This window comes from Haemaphysalis longicornis, unplaced genomic scaffold, assembly GCF_048455015.1.
Source record: "Haemaphysalis longicornis isolate Haplotype H1 unplaced genomic scaffold, Haemaphysalis longicornis Haplotype H1 scaffold_1, whole genome shotgun sequence".
Lineage (NCBI taxonomy): Eukaryota > Metazoa > Arthropoda > Arachnida > Ixodida > Ixodidae > Haemaphysalis > Haemaphysalis longicornis.
Genome location: NW_027526203.1, coordinates 17,333,601 through 17,357,171, shown reverse-complemented (window position 1 = coordinate 17,357,171; position 23,571 = coordinate 17,333,601). Strand labels below are relative to the sequence as shown.

The 23,571-nt window shown below is 46.8% G+C and overlaps 1 protein-coding gene across 1 annotated transcript in view; it reads right to left on the bottom strand.

Moving 5' to 3' along the window:
• The window catches only part of LOC144156128 (G2/mitotic-specific cyclin-B-like), a 68,760-nt gene that overhangs the window by 15,432 nt on the left and 29,757 nt on the right, over positions 1-23,571 (bottom strand). Inside the window, exons 3-4 of the mRNA XM_077687989.1 lie at positions 17,818-18,054; positions 17,621-17,760 (exon numbers count right to left, since the gene is read on the bottom strand). Of these exons, the coding sequence (XP_077544115.1) occupies positions 17,621-17,760; positions 17,818-18,054 (377 nt within the window). The remainder of the gene's footprint in view (positions 1-17,620; positions 17,761-17,817; positions 18,055-23,571) is intronic.

Genomic DNA, 23,571 nt, shown 5'->3' with positions numbered 1-23,571 from the left:
TTATTCAAATATAAATCCTTTTCTCGAAAATTCATGACAGTGCGTGAAGTATTCTTTCACCCCCCGCGGTGTCTCAGGTGGTGTGCTGCTAAGCCCAAGTACGGGGGTGCCATCTCGGCCGCAGCGGCTGCTTTAGCGCACGTTACACACCACCGGTGGTCAAAATTAATCCGCAGCCCTTCACTACGGCGCCCTCAGAGCTGAGGTAGGTATGCAAGCAATGTTTCTGCTCGAAGACAGCCGATTCACATTACTTGCAAGCATTATGCATTTCATCATCATCATCATCATCACCAGCCTATCTACGCCCACTGCAGGGCAAAGGCCTCTCCCATAATTCTCTTATTACCTCGGTCCTGTGCCAGCTGTGACCAATTTATCCCCGGAAACTTGTTACCCTTTGACTCTGTTACCCTTAATGACCAGCGGTTATCTTGCCTTCGCATTACATGCACTGCCCACGTCCATTTCTTTTTCTTAATCTCTACTAATATGTCCTTAACACGTGTTTGTTCCCAGAACCACTCCGCTCTCTTCTTGTCCCTTACTGTTACACCTATCATTTTATGCTCCATTGCCCGCTGAGTCGTTCTCAATTTAAGTTTAACACTCTTAGTGAGCCTCCAAGTTTCTGCCCCGTAGGTGAGTAACGGTAAGATGCAGCTGTCATACACTTTCTTCTTCAGCGACAATGGTAGGCTGCTATTCATTATCTGAAAATGTCTGCCATATGCACCCCACCCCATTCTGATCCTTCTATTTATCTCTGCCTCATGGTTGGGATCTGGAGTCACAACTTGGCCTAAGTAGATATATTTGCTTACCACTTCCACTGCCTCGCCACCTATCTCAAACCGCTGTGCTGTCCCGAGGTTAGTGATCATTACTTTAGTTTTCTGCATATTAATTTTCAGGCCCACGGTTCTACTCTGTTTGCCCAGTGCGGAATGCATGCTTTGGAATTCGTCCCCCGTGTTACTTAGTAAGAGAACGTCATCAGCAAATCTGAGGTTACTGAGGTATTCTCCATTAACCCTTACACCCAGCTGTTCCCAATCCAACGTTCTGAATACTTCTTGTAAACATGCTGTGAATAACATTGGCGAGATTGTGTCTCCTTGTCTGACACCCTTTCTTATAGGTATTTTACTGCTCTCCCTATGGAGGATGATGGTAGCTGTAGACCCATTGCGATGATGATGATGATTAGAGTTTTTTGGCGCAAGGCCAGCTAAGGCAAAGAGCGTCAAACAAAAGTATGTAAAAGAAAATAGTGGCTACTAAGGCCAAAAGAACAATAAAATCAATTAACGGCAATGGTGATGGCTGGTGTATAGGGCCAGATTTCATTATGCGTGATAGGAAATGAGGTTCAAAAACTTCACGTCTGACAAGTACTCAAACACACGTTTCACAGAAAACATGGCATCGTCACCCAGAAACAGCGATGGATGTAGGGGAATATGTTGTCTGTAGAGTTCTCTGAAGTGTTTGTGTCGTGTTGTGTGAAGTGCCTTGCATGTGATTAGTATGTGGACTACGGATAGGGCCTCTCCGCACCTGCTGCACTGGGGTCTAGAAGATCCTGTCAGCAGATACGAGTGCGTCGCATCGGTGTGCCCTATCCGCAGCCTACCCAAGGCGACTTCCGTGTGTCTTTTGTGTGAGTCAGCTGTGTACCGTCCCAAGTGTGGCTCTATTACGTGTAGTTTGTTGTCTGTCTGTTCGTCCCAGTGTGTTTGCCATGTTCTGCGCAGGTGTTGTCTTATGTGTGGCTTGAGGTCTGTGTAGGGTATCGTTGTAATGGCTACAGTGTTCCTGAGTGCAGCAGCAGCGGCCCTCTCGTCTGCCAACTCGTTCCCAGCGATCCCTGCGTGTCCTGGGACCCAGCAGAGGACCAGCTCATGCTTTTGTGCATACACGGACATGAGAGTGCTGAATACAAGATTAACTATGTGGTTCTTGGAGGGCTTGTGCGATGACAGTGCGCGAACAACACTCAAAGAATCTGTATAGATGATGGAATTGGGAATTTTATATTCAAGAATGCGTCGTATAATCAGTAAAATTCCATACGCTTCTGCTGAAAAAATTGTTGTGTGCACGCTCATGGTTCTGGCTCCATTGAAATTTGGACCATGAGCAGCGCACGACACCATAGTGGACGTTTTAGAAGCGTCACTATAAAATTCTGCACATGTGTATTTAAACTGCAAAGACAGAAAGGGCTGCAGTATTGCAGCTCGTGGTACCCGATTTTTGTCAAGTCTCATAAAAGAAAGTTCGCACGACACAGGGCGAACTTGCCAGGGCGGTAAACTGTTTGAAAAGGGTGACCTGTATACATCTAAAAACGAAGCACTGAGATCCGAGGCTCGCTCTCTCACTGTAAGTGAAAAGGGCAGAGGAACGGATGGGTGATTTACAAAGAACAGAGATGTTGATGCATCGTTAAAGACAGGATAAAAAGGATGATTATTCAGTGATAAAATTTTAAAAGCATAAAGCAAGTCCATGTACGTTCGTTGGTTCTCAAGGCTCCACTTATCACACTCGACATACAGACTCTGGACAGGGCTAGTGCGAAAAGCACCCGACGAAAGACGAAGGCCCAAGTGTAGCACTGGGTCAAGAATTCGCAAGGCTGTCTTAGTCGCCGACCCATACACCACAGTGCCATAGTCCAAACGAGACCCAACCAAAACAGTATACAAGCGCAGCAGGAGTTCTTTATCGGAACCATAGGATTGGTGGGAGAGAACCTTAAGGATATTGATTGTTTTGAGACATTTATGCTTAAGTTCCTTGATGTGGGGAATGAATGTGAGTTTGTGGTCAAACACCACACCTAAAAACTTGTGCTCCTTGTTCACAGGAAGCGACACGCCATTAAGAGTAATGTCTGGGTCCATATGGACCCCGTGCTTCCTGGTGAACACAACGCAGGAGCTTTTTGCCAAGCCGGCAAGTTTCTTTACACCAATCTGGACTTGACGTTCGCAGATTGACATATTGCATGATTTATAGGATATCTGGACGTCATCTACATACATGGAATGAGAGATTGTAGGCGGCAGTGCCTTACCAAGAGAGTTCATTTTTAATATGAAGAGAGTGCATGTAGACCCATTGTAGATTTTCTCTACTATTCTTACATATTTCTCATCTACCCCCTGGTTCCGTAATGCCTGAAGGACTGCTAAGGTTTCGACCGAGTCAAATGCTTTCTCATAATCTATGAAGGCTATATATAGGGGTTCAGTATACTCAGCGCACTTCTCTATCACCTGATTGATCGTGTGAATATGATCAATTCTTCAATAACCTTTACGGAACCCTGCTTGTTCTTTAGGTTGACTGAAATCTAAGGTTGCAGAAATTCGGTTGGCGATTACCTTGGTAAGTACCTTGAAGACGACTGACAGTAAGCTGATCGGCCTGTACTTTTTCAAGTGCTTCATGTCGCCTTTCTTATGAATTAGGATGATGTTCGCGTTCTTCCAAGATTCCGGTACCATTGCGGTCATTAGGCATTGCGTATACAGGTTTGCCAGTTTTTCAAGTACAATTTCTCCGCCATCCTTCAAGAGGTCTGCTGTTATCTGATCCTCACCAGGTGCTTTGCCCCCTTTCATTTCTTTCAAAGCCTTCCTTACTTCTTCGGTCGTTACTGGTGGGATGTCTATCTCCTCTGAACTACTGTCTCGTTCGGCATTATCCTGGATGTCCCGGCTACTGTACAGATCCCTATAAAACTCCTCGGCCACTGTGACTATTTTATCTGTATTTGTGATGACATTGCCTTGCTTATCCTTAAGTGCATACACCTGATTTTTCCCCACGCCAAGACGTCTCTTCACTGCTTTCAGGCTACCTCCGTTCTTTGCAGCGTATTCGATGCTCCCCATATTATACTTCCGTATGGCAGCTGTCTTACGCCTATTGATTAACTTCGAGAGCTCCGCTAGTTCTATTCTGTCAGCTGCGGTAGAGATTGTCATGGTTTGCCGTTTCCTGATTAGATCTTTCGTCTCCTGTGGAAGTTTACCAGTCCCCTGTCTAGCCATAGTGCCCCCGACTTCTACTGCACACTCCGTGATACTGCGTGTAAGGTTGTCACTGGCTTCCTGTGTCGTAAGGTCGGCTTCCTCGTTAAGAGCGGAATATCGGTTCTGCAACACGATCCTGAATTCTTCGACGTTACGTCTTACTGTTACCTCATTTATCGCCTTCTTTCGTACTAGCTTGTTGCGGTCCCTCCTCAAATCTAGCCTAATTCGAGATCTTACCATACGGTGGTCACTACACCTTACTCTTCCGGGCACTTCCACATCCTGCACGACGCCAGGGTTATCGCACAATATGAAGTATATTTCATTTTTGTGCTCCCAATTCGGGCTCCTCCAGGTCCACTTTCGAATCTCCCGTTTACAGAACAAGGTATTCATTATGCGTAGGTTATTCCGTTCTGCAAACTCAACTAGTAGGTCCCCCCTGCTATTTCTACGGCCCAGACCATAGTTCCCAAATGCCTTGTCTTCAGCCTGATTCTTGACTACTTTAGCATTGAAGTCCCCCATAATACTGTGTTTTTACTTTAGCAGTTGCCGATTCCACATCTTCATAGAGGCGTTCCACTACTTGGTCGTTGTGGCTGGATGTGGGCGCGTAGCCCTGCACCACCTTGAGCTTGTACCTCTTATTGAGCCTAATTACAAGACATGCTGCCATTTAGTTAATCCTATAGTATTCTTCTATGTTGCCAGCTATGCTTTTATTGACTAGAAATCGCACTCCCAGTTCTCTTCTGTCCTCTAGACCACGGTAACATAGGACGTGTCCACTTCTCAGCACCATAAAGGCATCGCCTGCCCTCCTAACCTCGCTAAGCCCTATTACATCCCATTTAATGCCCTCTAATTCCTCGAACAACACCTCGAGACTTGCTTCGTTAGACAAGGTTCGCGCGTTAAACGTTGCCAGGTTCAGATTCCATTGGCGGCTTGTCCGGATGCGGGGATTCTTAGCACCCTCTGCTGCGTCACAGGTCTGACCGCCACCGTGGTCAGTTGCTTCGCAGCCGCTGGGGACTGGGGGCCGTGGGTTAATTGGCGTATTAAAGGGAGGTTGTGGCCGTTACCACACCAGGGTGCCCAATCCTGCTCTGGTGAGGGAGTGCATTACCAGCAGTGGTCGCCGGTGTCAGGCCGCACCCCAAGCCCCTTTGTGCAATTCCATCAATACGCGGATTTTTTTTAATCCGGTGGGAATTGTCCGGCACCGGGATTCGAACGACGGTCCTTCTGCACGTGAGGCGGGTGTTCTACCTCTGCGCCATCGCTGCATCCATTATGCATTTAGTACGCCTCAAAAATAATTTCTCTGTAGCACTGAAAAATCCCTTGGCAACAACGAGTAGCAGCAGCGGGAACATGGTGGATGTTCACAATGGTCGCGACAAGCAACAACGCCGCGTGTCTCATTCTGTCCTTGCTGCAGCTATAGGGACCGGGCAGCTGGACGGGTGGCGCCACCACTCGGCGCTCCCCTCGTCAGTGGAATGAGCCGGTGCATTGGACTACACAGCCTCCCGTTGTTTTTGTCGTGTTTGCTTCCATGCTTTGTATGTTTTGGTGGTGTCGTGAGCAGACATGTGAGATGAAACGAAGTCTAGACAGATGTGTTGGGTTCTTAGATCCAGTAATGACTACGTAAACTTGTAGGACGTTTCAGTAGTTTACACTTTCTGTTACCGTGAGCTTTGTACCTTCGGTTTTGGTGAGCGACACTGTGACAGCATGGGAGTCTGAAAGCCGAAGTGGAAATCCCACGTTTGTGGTGGTCATTTTATCAAGAGCCGAAGTTATTCACCAACTCAACAGCCCAAGCTCAAACCATCCCTCCTGCCGATCCCATTTTACGACCTGCATAGAATAAAGGCTGGCTCCGATAGTTAAAAAATGTCGCAGTGTTAACGTCAGCCGGTGTTTTTTAATGCTTAAGTAGTCTTTACAGAGTACCTAAAAAAATCGTGTAATGCCTGGTGAAGACACTAAAAACGCACGATAGTTGCCTCAAATATGGGTACATGAGCGCGAGTCCTCAACCACAGACACATTTCCGAGACGCTAGAAAAAGTTTAGATTTGGAGAGGGGGCATGGAAGTTCAAAATTAAACAGCAAAATCATCTAGCCCTTTGTCTAATGATTATGATGGTTGAACACCAAGCTTTCTTCGTGCGAAATTGAACGGGAAATGGTCAAAGTCGAATACGCTGCGATTAAATGCCCAATCTGCGTGCTGGTCAAATCCGACGCTTAACTAGTCAAAGTTTAAATCCTGAAGGCAACCAAGGAAACCCATACAATAGAGCTTTGCGATAAACCATCATCGTCGTTAGACGGAGGAGTGCATGATTTTTCAAGCGTAGGTGGCAGCTTGTAAGGCTACCGCAGCATTCAGTTTGGAAGCTGAGTACACGTTTCGCGCACCCTCCTGTCTTACGTCCTTCAGCCACGCAGGAATTGGTTTTTGAAAAACGATTTACCAACTAGCCAGCAACCATTGCAATTCTTGTAAAGCAATGCTTCTCCACGACAAGCAATAACGTCCTACTGTCATGCGGTATTTATTTTATCAACGATTCCCGATTACTGAAGTAAGAGCATTTCTGTGAAATTAAACACGTTTCAGCCGTAGGTAATGAAGTTACGGAAGCGTCGTCCGTCACAATTTCTGTTTTGAGGTAAATCTTGGAAGACACCCCCCAACTTTGTCTTTCGCTTGTGCACGACGTCGACGTCGTTTCCTCATCAACTGCCAAAGGCCAGCACCGCCGCATTCATAGATCGGTTGCACACACCGGCTTTGTGGGATCATTTAGCGGCAATATACTCCTCGATTCGCGAAACTGCATGCAGGTATGAAAAAATTGCATGAAGCAACGAACTTTCACTTCCAGCTTGACTTCCAGCTTGGCGCATTGAGCGTCGCCTGCTATTTGTAAATACTGAGTATGGGCGTAAATAACCCACATGGCATGCCTCGTAAACGTCACATCCACGCTCCAGATTTACCGATCTGAAAAATGCACGTGGGGTCGCGTACGCTTTGCAAGCCGAACCGCAGAAAAACGACAGAAAACCATGCACAACTACGCTGCGCTGACCGCCACCGGCCTTCCACTGACGAGCAGTTCGCCACGGGCGGCGCTGTTCGCTGAAACGACGGTGGTGCCATACAACGGCCGCCCGGTCCCTATATATTTTTTCAAGAGCATCACCTCTCGCCTCGATAACAAACGGCGCTATTTTTTGAATCTCGCTTCAGCGCTCTAGAAACTTCTAGAGCACTGTAATCTCTCTGTGTCGCGGAGCGGCCATATTTGGTTTGGGGAACGATTCAACAGCCGAACCTTATGGTACGTGTTGTACACCGTATGTCTGCAGAAAATAAAGCCTACAACGTAAAAATAACACCAAAATAATAACACAATTATACAATTGTATCATAATTTTAAGGTGAAATGTAATAATTAGAACTGCTAAAAAATGGTCCTCTCACAAGAAGCACTTGGTAGAGGTTTCGCATGCAAGACAAAACAAAATGGCTTCCTCCATGTCCGGCGCTCCGGCACGATCCACGGTGCGGCCGTTCGTCTCAGCGGGCAGCCACTGTGTTAGTGAATTCTAGTGCCACACATAATATTTGTTATATTTAAAGTCAGGAGGACATCATATGTGGACCACTAGAACGTAAAGACACCATTGACGTCTCTTATTCAAGGATTCTTGTCGTCACATACGGCAAGGTGACGAACGTGCACGCATTACGCAGCTCGGATTTTTGCATTTGAAAGTATGCATGCATTTTTTTTCACCATCCCAGGCGGCACAGAAAGTGTGCCCCAAGACAGGCCCGTCTATGGCCGCTTTCTGGCATGTCCGGCCAGCATCCAGGTTCTGGCAGCCACTGATCATGCGTTGAACGGCCAACATTCGGCAACCAGCGCTTCGGTATTTTTCCGCCCGCCCGTGTCCGGACACCATTCAGTTCTCTTACGGCTGCCGATGTTACGGCTGCCGAAGCGGTAATCGGCCGAAGCACGGCAAGCGACCGCCCACAGAATATGCGTATTCTTGCGGCAGTTGGTGTTCGAAAGGAGACCGGCCGGAGCGCGGCTGCCGTGAATTCGTTGTTTAAACGGTGAACCGCGCGTCCGGCGGTAGAATATTTGTTTTCTTCGGGCAACCAGTGTTATAAAGGATACCGGCCGACGTACGGCCCCAGAATATATGTTTTTCATTCGGTTAGCTGCCCTCGGCCCAATTACGGCAAGCGAAGGGCCACCGAATATTTGGCAACCGGTGTTCAAGAGGAGACCGGCCTACGTAAGGTATCTGGTTATACGTTATTTTTTCGGCAAACGGCATACAGCCGAACAACGGCACGCGCCTGGGCGCCGAGAATTCATGCACAGACGTGTTTGGAAGGAGACCGACCGGTTTTTTACTGGGGGGAGAAAAAGCCGTTAGGGAGCCGAAAGACGGGGACGCGTTTTTCATCCGCTCCGTGTTTCTACGTTTTAAATGAACGAACATCGTTTGTCAAACAGTAATGAGTGTCCTCGGTGAACGGGCAAGGTGCAAGGACTCACTGGACATTAGCAAGGAACCTTTTAGGCCATTGAAATGTCATTTATTGCCACAAGAAGACTGTGCCACACAAACAGGTGAGCTAAGCCTCGCCAGTCATCGCCGCTACCACGCCTCTGCCGCCGGCTTAGTCGACGCATCAGCTCGAGGCTATTCGCCACCTCAAGAAATGGAGAGCATTGGAGACATCGACCCGGCAGAGATGTCCGATCCGAGATGGAGATGGTTCACCAAAATAACTGGCCTTCAAGGGCGTCGAGGAAGCGGCCACCACGCAGGAGCTAAACCGCCACCATGTCAAGGACTCCCCACCAAAGAAAGGCAAGTGAGAGCAAAAGCGCAAGTTATTCTGCTTACAATTAAACTGCGACAAACAATGTTGCACTATGTTGTTGGTGATAAACGTAGAAGAGACTCGCTCGGGCATTGGTAGGATCAACTTCATGCCCTGCACTATGTTACTTCATGGGATTTTACGACTGCCTATTTAGAAAAAAAATTATTTTAAATTTGCGATAACAACAGAGCCTTGTCACTGACGAAGCCTAGCTGTTAATTTAGTTCCGATGTTTGAAGGTGAGCTTAGCTACTCTTGGGATATGACTCATTTGGTTAAACATAATCGCCAGCATTCTAGCAAACACGGATTTCATCAGGATTTTCTTGCTCAACGCAGATTGTTGAGTTCACGCACGATTTGGCTCTTGCAATAGATAAGCTTAAAGTGGTTGACTGCACATTCTTGGACTGCAAAAAAAGCAAATGATGGCGTTCCATATCACCTTCTGCGTAGTACATTTCATCATATGAACTGAATGAATCGGTTTTTGCATTATTATTACTATTGGCCCTATAGCTTTGTTCAAAAATACTGTGTAGTTTACCGGACTATAGCGAATGAACGTGATTCCGTATACCTGCAGCTTTATTCGAATTTAATAACATGCTGGTGTGCTGATTCAGAAACGTTTTTGGAGGTTAAACAGTGTGTTAATGGCACCTTTACACGAAAACCTTCATTCCAATTGAATACGTATACCGTAAATTATGCTGCTGTGACAACGGCCGAGGAATATAAATACCTAGGAGTTTATTTAGGGAGTGGTTAGAGGTTAAATAGGCAGGTTCACACCGTAAAAGTTACGGCTGCATATGTTTTTGGCTTTCTGAGACCGAATGTCAGTGAACCTCTATCTAACTAAAAAGAGCAACCGTATTTCACTCATATGCGCTCAATCTTGGAGTACGCATGTGTTTTCGTGTATCCCTACACCAAAGAGCTGGTTGATATGCTCGAAAACATACAGAATATGTCAGTGCGATTCGTATTAGGTAATTGGCACGCTCAACTTAGCATGAGAGAAAGTAAAAGTAAACTGAAATGGCAGGACGTGAAAGATCACAGACGAAACCACAGGTTCAACTTTTTTCGAAATATCTATCATTCGAAAACTGGAGTAGAAGGGGAGAAGTAAACCCAAGCGCCATTCTACATATCGCAAAGTGGGACCGCTACCTTAAAGCAAATTATTAACTTTCCTTTAAAGGTGACGCCTTGCGCAATTCATTTTATTTTACATCAATACTGCAGTGTAATTATCTTCCACGTATGATTGCATTAACTGTTTGTATTGAAGATTTTCAGCGCCCTTTGTAGAATAATTTTGTTATTTTGTCTCATAGTTAATGCTTAGTGTTATGTATCTCCCTTCTGTAACGCATGCAAAGGCAAGCGGGCATCAAATAAATAAATAAATACATAAATAAAACAATGAATAAATAACTTAATAAAAATAAATAAATAAATAAATAAATAAATAAATAAATAAATAAATAAATAAATAAACATCCAGAGGCGCAAGTTTGCCTCCGACGGGTTGAGAACCCTACGCATTCAACCTTGACCAATAAAATATTTATTGCCCTATTCGTTGCAGTATGCAAGGTTTCCTGTATGCATGCTACCATTGCTATGTTATTGGTTTGAAACAAATTATGTAAGTCTAATTTTACGCCTTTCCTTGCGTGAACACAGAGGAATACAACTGCAGCCACCTGAAGCAGGGCGTCAGTCGCAACGCGTATAGAATTTTTTGAACGTAGTATGACATTAGAAGAAAATTAAGTTATTTTGGACTATAAAGTGGTATGGACGTATACTCATGAAAACAACCTTCAAATAGATTGAAAATGAAAGTACCTGTGCGCGCCTTCTTAGGATCAGCCCTGCGCAAGATCATCAGAAAAGTTGATCGAGTAGAAAATGTCTTTGAAAGAAAAATGGGCAAAAACTGCACATACTTTTTTGTGAAGGAGTTATAATAAATGCTCCTGAGTGTTTTGTTGCGAACCAAAACGCTTCGTAAAGGCATTCACACCGGTTTTATATACATCAAAATTGGTCAAGAAACTGTTATAAAAATAGTTTATGTAGTCATAGCATGAAAGTGTTCCGGAATATTGCCCTAAAAGAAATTGGCTAAAAGCGGCGCAATTTAGCTCTCTGAAATTCAACCCACTAAAGTATGCGCCCCCCGCCGCCCCCACCCCCCCCCCCAACTCCTCTTTCCCCGTTTATTACAGGTAAGCCGCCCCACAGAGGATATCAAGACCTGGACAATACATCTATTCAAGCTCTACAAAGAACTGAATAATTTCTGTGTTCGGCAGTAAAAGAGGCACAGCAATTAAAGGAACGACAATTTGTGAGCACTGTTTAATAAATGAATTTTCCTGTCAACTGAGGCTGGTAATTAAGCAAGGCTGCGCTGAAAGCTTGACGCCTGGTGGTTGCGCGCGAGCTCACTTTGATGTGGCTGCATTGGACCCAAAATGCTGGGTTTGTGCTGCTTCTGCACTGCGCGAATGAGTCGTCTGCTTGCGCGACATGCAGTGACAGGCCTCAGTACAGTTAACATACTGTGGCTGAACTCCAATGCCCGTAGCACGGCCGTATTTCCGGTAGCTTTAGTCCGGCTGGAATCCGACGACCGCATCTCGGCTGTCCTCCGGTGGCCGTACTTCGGCCGTACACGGGTGGCTTTGGAATGGCCGGAGCCCTACGGCTGGAATCTGGCCGTATGACTGTAAGCCGGTCGACTGGCCGACGGACACTGGCCGCTGGACAGCCATGGGAGTACGGCCGTATACGGCCAAAAGGCCCACATTTGGACATGGACCGAACATGGCTACCGGAAAACGGCCGGACAGAAAATCACCGGTCAAAGTACACCGGCCTGTTTTAGGCCCAACAGTTCTGTGCTGCATGGGATGAAGCAGTAAAAGCATTTTTTTCCTGATAAAGTTTAATTTTAAAAATAGCAGAGCAGGTCAAGAAGCGGCGCTTTCATTTGAACACGAAAGTGTTTTATGCCGGGGTACTCAAACCTCAACGACGTCTTATCCGTCACGGAAATGACATCACGGGAAAGTTGCACTGGCGCGGCGGGGCTAGGTTTCGAGCCCACAATCAGAATATTTGCGTGTTGACACTGCGCGCGGCGGCGCGGTCAGATCTTGTGCACCACTCCATGCGCTTCTCCGGAACCGCGCCAGAGTGCGCCCCGCCACGAGGCCCGGTCTGCTCCCCCAACTACGATGGTCGTAATGCAGGTGCTGTGGGATCGTCCGGTGGAGCGGCGTGTACGTGAATAAGTGTACCTCTACCCCCCAAGGGTCCTTTCGCGGCCGTTGGTGTCACCAGAAAACTCCAGCGAACAAATAAAAGAATTACCGGCACTGCCGGGAATCGAACCTGGAACTAATAGACTAACAAAGCGAGAGCCTGTTGTCTTACCAATTTAGCTACGAGCACACGCGAAGACGGGGAAAACAGGTGGTGTACTCAGAAAGCACATGCACGGGTTTACCCCCTGCGTTCTCGCTGAATGCCACGTGAAAGCGTCACGCGACCACTCACGCCCGTCTAGCGGCCCTGTGCGCACCTTGCTCATGTGCTAAGAGTTACAAAAATTAAAGGAAGCTCACACCAATGCCTGGCATCTCACTTCTAGTTTGCCAATGTGCTAAAGCCTGTGGCCTTCAATGTTCACGTAAAAATCACAGCTCCTTCTCGTCCGCCCTCACGCCAAATCAAGGAATACATTAATATATTCCTTGATGGCCAGGCCATCACTCCAAGCCCCAGCATCAAGATCCTGGGCCTACATCTCGAGGCTAACCCCAAGAGTGACGTCTCCTTGCAGCGCCTCAAAAACAGCATTAATCAAATCATACACATGATCAGGCGAGTTGCCACCAAGGAGCGAGGCCTAAAGAAATCCGGTACCTTTCGATTAATTGAAGTTTTTGTCTTCTCGGGAGCCACTTACGTCAACCCCCTGTCTTCTTCTCAACAAGGAAGACCTAGAGAAGCTTTATATAATGATTAGAAAGGCGATCGAGCAGGCCATTTGTCTTCTCATGAGTGCGTCCACACAGAGGCTGCTTGGCACGGGGCTCCACAACACGGTCTAAGAGCTGATTGAAGACCATCTTTCTAAGCAGACGGTCCGACTCAGAACTGCGGTGGGAAACCGCATGCTTCACCAGATTGGCTGGGCAGCCCAGAAGGTCACTCCGCTTGACATACTCCCAGACTCTTGGCGACTAAAACTAAAGATGCTCCCTTTGCTTAGAAATATGAACCCCTCACATGACGATTGTTACCGAAAAGCACGGGCTCAAGCTCTAAACACCACCCTCGGTGGGGATCATGCAGTTATCTACACAGCCGCCTCCAAACATCGAGGGCAGCAATACGCCATCATCGTGGCTACCTCCAGAACCAACCTCCTTGCGTGTACCTCGCTTAGGACCAAAGAAATGACGACAGCAGAAGAGGCAGCCATCCCCTTGGCTCTCACTCAACCAGGGGTTCGGAGGGTAGTCACCTATTCCCAGCAAGCCTACTAGGAATTACCAGTCGGGTTGGGTATCCTGACATGCACTGCGCGTGCTAAAAAACCACCCCAAAAGGTTCCATTCAGCTCATCTGGACACCCCCTCACGCTTCAATGGAGGGGAACAAATACGCGCACCCAACAAGCTTGCGCTTTTATCTACCTTGCTATGGAGCTGCACGAGGACAGTAACCCACGTGTCACGTTCAGGGAGATAACCAAGCATTATCGCCTTCTGAGACAGACCGTACCTTCCCCTTACCCTGACCTTTCCAAAGAACAAGAAACTACCCTACGGCTCATACAATCTGGGCTCCTTCCCGCAGCCTACGCGTCTTCACTTAATGCATCTGAATCGCTACGACGCTGAATGTAAATTTTGCTCAGAAGTAGGAACACTCCTCCCTGTAACTGGGGTGTGCGACTTTAGCCCTGAGCACCTCTCTTTCCTTCAACTACCCAACAAGAGCAATGGGAGATGGTGCTTTCCTGGCCCTCTCTACCTACCCAGCTTCAGCGGGTGAACACAACACAGGCCGCGCGGACTGCATATGGGCCACACAGAAGAAGGAATCACTCCGGAGGGCTGCACTCTGGGCCGTTCAGAAATCTGAACAGAAGTATTCTTCCTCGTTCTCCTCCTTCTCTGCTGCGAATCTCGTCGCCTCCGTCAAAGGCGCAGAGACGGAGAAGTCAGATCGTCTAACACCGGGTTAGAGCTTTACTTTTATAAAAAAAGTTTCCACTCTTGTGCTGCACCAATACATCTCAACCAAACAACATTCATGCCTCATGCATTGATTTAACCTTACCAAGAATATCTCTTTGAACCAATAAATGGTGTTGTTATGTACATTTCAACTCTCTCTGGTTTTACTATTTGTAGAGCGATGTGAGCAAATTTAAGTGACGTCGCGTGGGTAATCGTTATGGGTGCCGTTTACAGCTTTGCTTTCCAACCACATTCACTGGGTGGATTGGCGCAATATTTTTACTTCCAGATAGGCACAGACGGATTGAAAATACTGTCGACACCAAATAATTTTGGGCTACTTCCATTTTGACTCGCCGAAACTGCAGCAGTGCGTGGAACAGCAGCGAGAACGCGGTCGTTCGACCTTTCCGAGCTCGTTGTCAAAACGCTTTCATTGCAAATAAGTTTTTTTCGCTCATCCGCACGACTCCCGTAAGCGTAGTTACTTTACCGCCTTTTATAATAAAAGTTTGTCCAAAACGCACACGCTCGCCCATTTGGGCCGAAAAGCCTACGCGTAGCATAAAATGTTGCTTGAGCAGTGTAAATCGCCGAAGCTTTGAGGTGCTAATGTCCGCCGTGTAGATAATATGGTATATTCTTCCAAGCGTGGTTTTTTAATGTGTCTAGAGACGATAGCGACGTTTCCGTGTATCGGAACTGCTACCTCCATAGCAAGGCGCACAACCCGCGATGTTTTGCGGTGTAGCGGGATGCCTCCGCAGCTGTATGCGTGAGGGCCCGGAAGGAAGCGAAACCAAGAAGCGAAATGCGACATTTTAATGAATAAGGCACTGCAGTACTCCCTACTCGACGCCAAAATGGTCACTGAAAATTTCTCAGGCGTTTCTCTATCCAGCTCCTCTTTCAGACCGTTACCAACAATGCGGAGCGGTTGTCTATCTGACGGAAACGGAGGCATGCACGCACAGATATCAAACACTGACGCGACTATAAATTGGGATTAGCCGATGTCAGTTGGGAATGATTGCAGTCGGCGTGGTAAAGCGATCTGGTGAGCCACAAAATTCTCCTCTGAACCGAACTGGGTTGGGGTAAATTATACATCTTTACCAACATATTAGGTTAAACCAAAATTTACAGCGGGTAAAAACTGGGCCCGAGATGCAACCACTCCATTGCCATGGCATACGCCATGTGGTGTGCCTGTGTAAAAGCTTCTTTGAAAACACATGGAAGATACCGCCTTCGGAAGCCTCAATTAAATATTTCTAATAAATTTGGAGCTTGGGCTACTAGGTTCTTTTGCACAAAAACTGCTCGTAGACAAGAGCGAAGAAACGAAAACACGAGTGCTCGTGCTTCTGTTTTCCTTTCTTTGTCTTTACCCATGCACGTTTCTTTTTATAAAATTTCCAGAGGCCTCAATTGTTTCATCCGAGGACTTTGAGACCTCCACACTCTTGATACTGTGAGATTTTACTGATCAGAAAGCTCAATCGAAGAACATAAGTGCAACACTGACTTCAGTATCAGCCAAATAATGCAAATGGTGCCCGTGTTCAGTGCGATGTGAATTGTGTGTCTTTGTGAATTTTGAGTCTTCCATTGTGGTGTCTATTATTTCCCGCAGTGGAGTATCCAGAAATTATTTTCGGTGGTTGTTATAGCCCACAGGTAAAATTATAAAAAGAACTAGATCCTGCAGCGCCACAATGGTCGTTTTTCTGCTTCAGTAATGCCCAGGAGTTATTTGATTCGTCGGCTGTAATATCTCTACAAAAATATGGGTACGTCCTGGACTCCGACGAACCATATTTCTGAACAAACCAACATCCTTGTTATCTTTGTTTTTACATTTTAATATATCGATTGGGCGTGTTAATAGCATTACTCTGTGTACTCCCCTGATTGCCCATGTATACTGGGTGCATTTTACTAGCGCAAAAGACGGACCACACCAGAAGGATAAACACAGGACGAACGCTAGACATCAACTGGATTTATTGGAAAATGCACATACACACCATGACAGCGGCGCACGCGCAGGGAAAAAAAAGAGAGGGAGAGAAAAAGTGACACTTATAAATCAACACGTGGCGGGGTTAATCTTTCATGAAGGAACCTCAGTTCCTTCAGCAAAGATCGTGCGGTCCGTATTTTGCGCTAGTAAAATGCACCCATTATCGTCTAACAAACTAGCCCAACTTTAAGTCCTTAGCCCATGTAAACATTCAGCATATGAATTAAAAATTAAATTTGTTCAACGGAAGTCAAAATAACCACTATTTGTAGCAAACATTTGTAACCAGAAGTCGCCTTTCTGGCTGGAGAAAACACAATGAATTAAGTGCCTTTCGGAGAGATTTGCCATCGAAAAAGAACTCCGTCGCATCGCAGCACTGCGTGACTTCGACAACGATCACGGCGGCTCGTGCCGCAGTGATCGGTGACGAACACCACGTAGAAGCTGAAACATAATGTCTATTCCTCGTGATTAACTCTGCCAGCAGAAAACACCGAAACACAGCTTGAACGACACGGAAAGACTGTGTATACTGCGTTTTGTACAGATGAAACGAAGTTCCACTGGTAAGGTTTCATCCAGATAGAATCGAAACAGAATGTCTAACTTTTCGAGCGTTCCGTCCACATCGGCGTACTCACCCACCGTAGTTTGTAGGGGTCTAGTGGCCTGCTACCCAAGAGCCTGGTTTGTTTTGTCTGGACGGAATGCTAGACACACTTATCAAAATGTACAATGATTTAGAAGTTCCTTATTATTGCCATACTGTTTTTCAGTTCTTACAGGTCTGACTAGAGCAGTACATCCACCGGAAATTGGACAGCGCGTGGAACATAGTTGGGAAATAAAGCTGCACTTAACAGATATTCACGGTTTTGTGTTATTTGAAGGATAGTGTGACCCCACTGTGTTTAGAAAATTGTTGAACCAGGTGTTATGTGACCAAATAAATGCAATCAACTAAAGGCCTTGACATTCATTTGGCCAAATTATAATCGGCGCTCCAGTGGGCCCATGATAGCAATACACCTATAGGCCAAGGATAACCTACCAATACACCCATAGGACTAGGCCAATATCACAATACACCTAAAGACTCATACACTAATAGCTAATGTAGGCTATCGGTTTTGTCTATTCGTAATTTTTGCAGTGTTGGCGCCATCCTGCTAACTGTCATGGCTCGCAATGTTTCAGTTGCTGCTACTGGCCTTACAACCGACCACATCATATTGCCGGCATTGCACTACTTTTCTTCCACCTTTCCCTGGGGAGGAAAAGAAGACCGTGAAAGTAGCCTCAAGAGAGAGAAAGGCCCCCCACCTGTGTCCTTTGCCGCAGATGTGAATGGCGAGGCAGAGGGCAGCGGCGGCCTGCTCGGAGGGCTTCACCCAAGCCATGGGGTAATTTAGGAGACACAGTTCCAGGATGTACTTGGCCATTGTGTGCTCCACAACTCCCACCTGGGGGAAAGCGACTGCTGCAGCCACTGAGGGCACAGAGGACGCACAGGGAAGTACCTGGGCAGCCTTCGAGTTGCGACGCAGGAAGTGAAGGGGCAAGGGCCGGCCCAGACGCCAGTCGAGTGCGTCCAGTATGGCCCCTTCCATCTTCAGCACCTGTTCGGCACGGTAGGCCCCGTCAGCCAGGATTGTTAATTCACTCAAAACTGGAACCAGAGTTTCCTCGAACTTGCAGGCCACATAGAGAGCACTCATGCCCAGCAGCTGCAGTCTGGACCGGCTCACCACCTGGCACTGCGCATCACCGGGAAAAGGGGGGGCATTACACTCCGCAGCAGGGCCTCTCAGCACGGTGCCGACAACCGGGAAAACTTAAGGCCTGACACGCCAAAGCCACATGGGAACCACGCTGCACACCACTTGCGACAGCTACTGCTTCCGAATCCTGGGGAGTATGGGCTATGGTATTGTCAGAAGAATGCTGTGGAAGCAGAAGACGACACAGCCAAGACATGCCACAGAGTCGTTTACACCTGGCTGCTACGCCAAGCACATAAAAAAAACAATCCCACATGCCGGTAGCTGACCAACAAATGGACAACAGCCTCACAGCGGAGATAAATGTGTGGGGGAGGAAGGAATAAGTAAGACCACGACTCCCAGCAGCCGGGTCCCTGCCACAAACCGCCTACGCCTTCTCTCGGCAAGCCTGTGCTTGCTCTACAGGGAAGCTGAGGGCTGATGGCTCTTTGCGGTCGGTTCTCGGGCCCTCCATGATAACGCAACACGGCTGTAGCAGTCCACTGTCATGGTACAGCCAAATTGCCTGTTAAATGTTACATTTTGCGGATTTTCTCACTACGAAGCGACCGTATTCATTCTAAACGTGATGCGCCATCTATTGAGGGATAAGTGAACATTGTTGAAGTTTTCTTCTTTATTAGTTTCTAAACGTAAGAATATTAAAGTGTCAAGTACAGCTGATCATATTGCATTAGCTAAGCTGTTGAAACTGATTAACAGAAGTAAAACAAACAACGTTCGTTCATAGAACAGGCAGAGGCAGAGGAGACGATGCAAATAGGGGATGCTTGAAAGCAACTAGGAGAAAGCTAAACCCATCGGCAAATACAGGATGTACGTCCTCCAAGACGACCAGGAAAACATAATGTACAACTTGGATGAGATGATAAAGGTAGCAACAACTGTTCTGCACCAGTCTGTATGCCAGCCCATTAGACCAGGTGAAACTACTGAGTGTACAAGCTCAACTCGCGGTGTCCCACTAGTGACTAAAGAGGAAGTAGCAGAGGCTCTCAAAGGCACGAAAAAATGAAAAGTTGCAGGTGACGGCGGTATGACCCTGGCAGTGATGTGATTGGGTAACGTCATTTTGGAGCAGCTTTTGGACAACCCAAAAGTAGGTTTTGGAGCAGCAAAATGGTCTTTTCAAGCAGAAAGAAGCAGCATTAAGTTTGGAGAAATATTGCTACAAGGGGAGGAAAACAACCGACAGGAGCACCAAAAGCGGTATCCTGGGCGCACTTATAGCCGGTCCGAAAGTAAGCCATCTTGAACTGTCGTCCCTTTCCCGCAAGCTACTCTTTCAATTCTCTCTGCATCGCGACCCCCAGAGCTAGTCACGTAAACTCCTGCCAGGCTTTGTTGCAAAGGAATTAGTAAGAGATTCGCGCCTCTCCGACGCTCTTAGAGTAAAGGGGACTCCTCCCACCAGAGCGCGTCACATCAAGCAGGCCCGGTGAAACGAACCTTCGGCACAAGATTGGTGCAGATCACTTGAAGTGTAGAAGTATGTAGGAGGATTTACCTCTCGGAGAAGTTAGGCGAAATTGGAACAGTCATCACATCACTGCCGTGAATCTTTTGAAAGAGGGAGGAGATATTGCACTGGAAAAGCTTGCTGAACTATTTTCGGGATGCTTCAAAACTAAAAAAGTGACCATAGCCTGGAAAAACACCTACATTATTCCGATTCATAACAAGGAAGATCCCAAAGACCGCACGAATTACAGACCCATCAGCCTGCTCTCGGTTGTGTACAAGCTTTTTATCGATGTTATAGTTGGCTGCACAGGTGACATACTGGATTTTCAACAACCCAGAGAGCAGGCTGGGTTTAGGAAAGGGTATTAAGCCATGGATTCCATCGACGTTGTCGATTAGGGGAAAGAAAAATCCACAGAATACACCAAACCCCTTGACACGCCATTTATAGGCTACAAGTAAGCGTTTGAATCCATAGGTACCGCAGCCGCGCTAGAAGCACTAAAAAACCAGGCAATAGAGGAGACCTACATAATACTCCTATAAGACATATATAAGGAAAAGACGGGCAGGAAAACCCTCCACAAGAAAAGCGATAATTCCCGTTCAAAAGGAAGTAAGAAAGCAAGATACCATCTCGCCAAAACTATTCACAGCATTTCTGGAGGGGTTGTTTAGAAAGGTTGGCCGGGAAAACATAGAATTAAGGATAAATAGGGAATGGGGAATAATTGAGCCATTGGACGTTTTCCGGCGACATGGTATTGTTGAGTGAGACTGCAGAACACCTGAAAACAATACTTGATGAACTATAATCAGAAATCATGGCTGTGGGGCTAAAAATAAACATGAAAAAATCTAAAGTAATGAGGAATAAGCACGCCAAGAACGTTCCCTTCAGCTTACAAAACGAAGCGCTAGAAGAAGTAAAATAATATAACTACCTCGGAAAGATGATTAGTGTGGACCCACCCACGAGAAAGAAATCCGGCGCAAAATAGGTACGCCTTGGGGAGCACTCGGAAAGCACTTCCAAATAATGAAAAGCAAGCTACCTCTGTCATTCAAAGGAAAACTTTACAACCAGTACATACTGGCGGTTTTGACAATTGGAGCTGAAACTTGGCGCCTTACTAAACAACGAGAAAGCATACTTAGGCCGCCTCAGCAGGCCATGGAACAAATATTGCTAGGAGTAACACTCAGGAACAGGAAATGAGGCGCCTGGGCCCGAGAGCAAACTATAGTAGAAGATACCATTCTTAATTCAAATACCAAAAAGAACCATACTTGGGCTGGCCCTGTAGTGAGACAATCCGACATCCGTGGATAATTAGGGTAACAGTGGATACTAAGAGATGTGTCTAGAAGGGGAAGGCCATTAGTCCGATGGACTGATGAAATAAAGAAATTCGGGGGTAAATAGCACTCGAGCAGCACAAGGCAGGAGCAGTTGTAGGTCAATTGAAGAGGTGCTCATCCTGCAGTAGACCTGATTAGGCTTTTGCTGCTGCTGCTGCTGGTGCTGCTGCTGCTGCTGATGATGATGGTTATGATGATAACAAGTGTTGTGCTCTATCACACACCGCTGTCTCCCCGAACGAAGTTTCGCACACCCAGGCCGATGTTCGAAGCTGGTGTGTGATGTGGTTGCGTTTGCTTCACGATGAAACGCGACCGCGAAATCCAGCGGTAGGACTGTGCTTACTATGTTAGAATTCTCACTAGCGACTATTCAACCCCACACCGGGTATGCAGAGTGTGCGCGATTGTTTTAAAAACCACCTCGGCTGGCGCCGGAGTTCAGTGACTTCTTCGGTCCTGTAAATCGCAATAAGCGAATGCTAGCCTTACGACGAGCAAGAGGCAATCGATTGGTTGATTGTAGGGTTTAACGCGCCTACGCAACTTAGGCGATGAGGTGTGCGTAGTAGAGGGCTCCGGATTAATTTTGACCACCTGAGGATCTTTAACTTGCACCGAAATCTCGAACACACGGGTTTTTCCCTTCTCAAACACCAGAAAATCGTCCGCCACGGCCGGGAATCGAGCTTGCGTCCTCGTTCTCAGCAGTGGAACGCCTTAGCCACTGAGCCACCGCGGCGGGTGGAGAAGAGGCCTATTAATTTTTCCGCAATGCCGTGACGATGTGTTTCTTCGAAACCACTTATTGATTGTCTTGAGGTTGAACAAAATGCGTGCGTAAAACCGGGTCTTTGGATTTATGGCACTCTGGGCTGCTATGCTTCGACTATGGTGCGTACTTACACAAAATGATATTTGTATCTTATTATGCGCGCTTTTCATTCCATACTGGCGCCAAGGCCTTTGTGAGTAGTAGTTTGGGCGCACGTAAAAGCTCTAGGCATACTTGTGGCCGCTGGGCAACTCGCTTCTCAATACATTCAACAGATGCCGGAATAAGCGATACCATATCGCGGCATCAAACTTATGAAACGTTCTACTGAGACTCACGTCACTGTGCCAACGCATCAGGCTTCACAAATTTAGCAATGTACATTGGCACAAGTTAAACTAACAGATTGCGCCGGACTGTTATGTCGAGTGTATCGAAGAGACTAAAACCTAACTATCCGTAACTTCAATGCAACTAAAAAGCGCGCCTGTCGTCGTTCGCACTGTGGTTGCGCTGTTCGCTAGACGTTTTGTAGGTGAAGTAAAAGGCCGCGCGGCACATTCACATTGTTTAACCACCATCTCATGTCCCGCGATGAACCTAGATTGACGCAGAGAGTGTAGCAGATAACGGAAGTGCAGGCGGGCAAGTTGCTTTGTCGTATGCGCCGAGGGGGCTACCACTAGCTCCTACGTCAGCGACGGTCACTCGGTAAGTTTTAGTTTTCCTTCTAGACTACAGCGCTGTATCCCTCGCTTCCGGCAACCGTTTACGTCACGCGAAACGTCATCAAATGGCGCGAGGAAGTAAATAAGGTGTCAAATTGTTAATTTCTTAACAATAATGCATCTTTTGCCGCTGAATAAATGCTGACAGAGCTTGGGGGCACTTGAACTTTCGTCTGAGCCCAACTTGCTATTTGCCTTCAGTGTCGCGACGAAGACTGAAGGGAATTTTTGAAGCTCCCGTTCTTGCTTGCACTGCGCAGACTGGCTCAAATAAACGCACTTTACACCTTTTATCCTGTCGATAAGGCCGTATGTATTTCATAAAGCCCAAAAGAAGAAAAACTACCATGCGTAGTCTGCGCTGGCATGACCAATAAATGCAGTGGCGTCCATACGAGGTGCTACGTGATTGGAAGATGTCCATGATTAGAATTCAAACCAGTTTCGGTTCTTTGAAACAGTGAAACATGCTTGCCATCCGACGTTATTATTGGCTGGGCATTCTCGATATTTCGGTAATCGGCCTACCGCGCTTCTGCCAACTTGTCGGATGTAAGATGCGTCAGATAAATCCACTTGCATGGCTTGGAATCGTGACAATCAGTAGCCGGGGCGTTAGTAGTGAAGGAAGACCCTCTGCGTCACCGTAGATGCCCAAATGTGATGCGCCTTTCTCCCACCTTTGGAGCTTGGCTGGCTCGTCCCTATATTTTAGAAGGGGTGTTCGCACCAGGGCCAGGGACGGCTGATGTGGGACTTGCCCGCAAGCAATCAGTGCTTATGGTAACACCACGCCATCTAGAACTCGACAGCGCGTCAGTATAAGTCTCACGTATTCTGCGAACTCGCCCGTCGAGCAAGCAACATATCAGCGCAAAGATGGTGACTTCAGCATAAAAAACAGTGCCCAAAAGCAAATAAACCTACTTCAAAAGAAAGATATCATGCGCTACCAGGGATTTTAACTCGCGAATTGCAAAACAATAAATACCTCTAATGATCCAGACCACTCTGCCTTAACGAAGCAACGAAGACAAAATACAACTTCGTTTTATTCGAAACATTTTGTGTTTTATAGTGTCCCCAGCGCTTGTGCGGATGCAAACTATCTTTTATTTACTGAGAAATTATTCAATGTACGTTAAAAGTTTTATTTCCCCG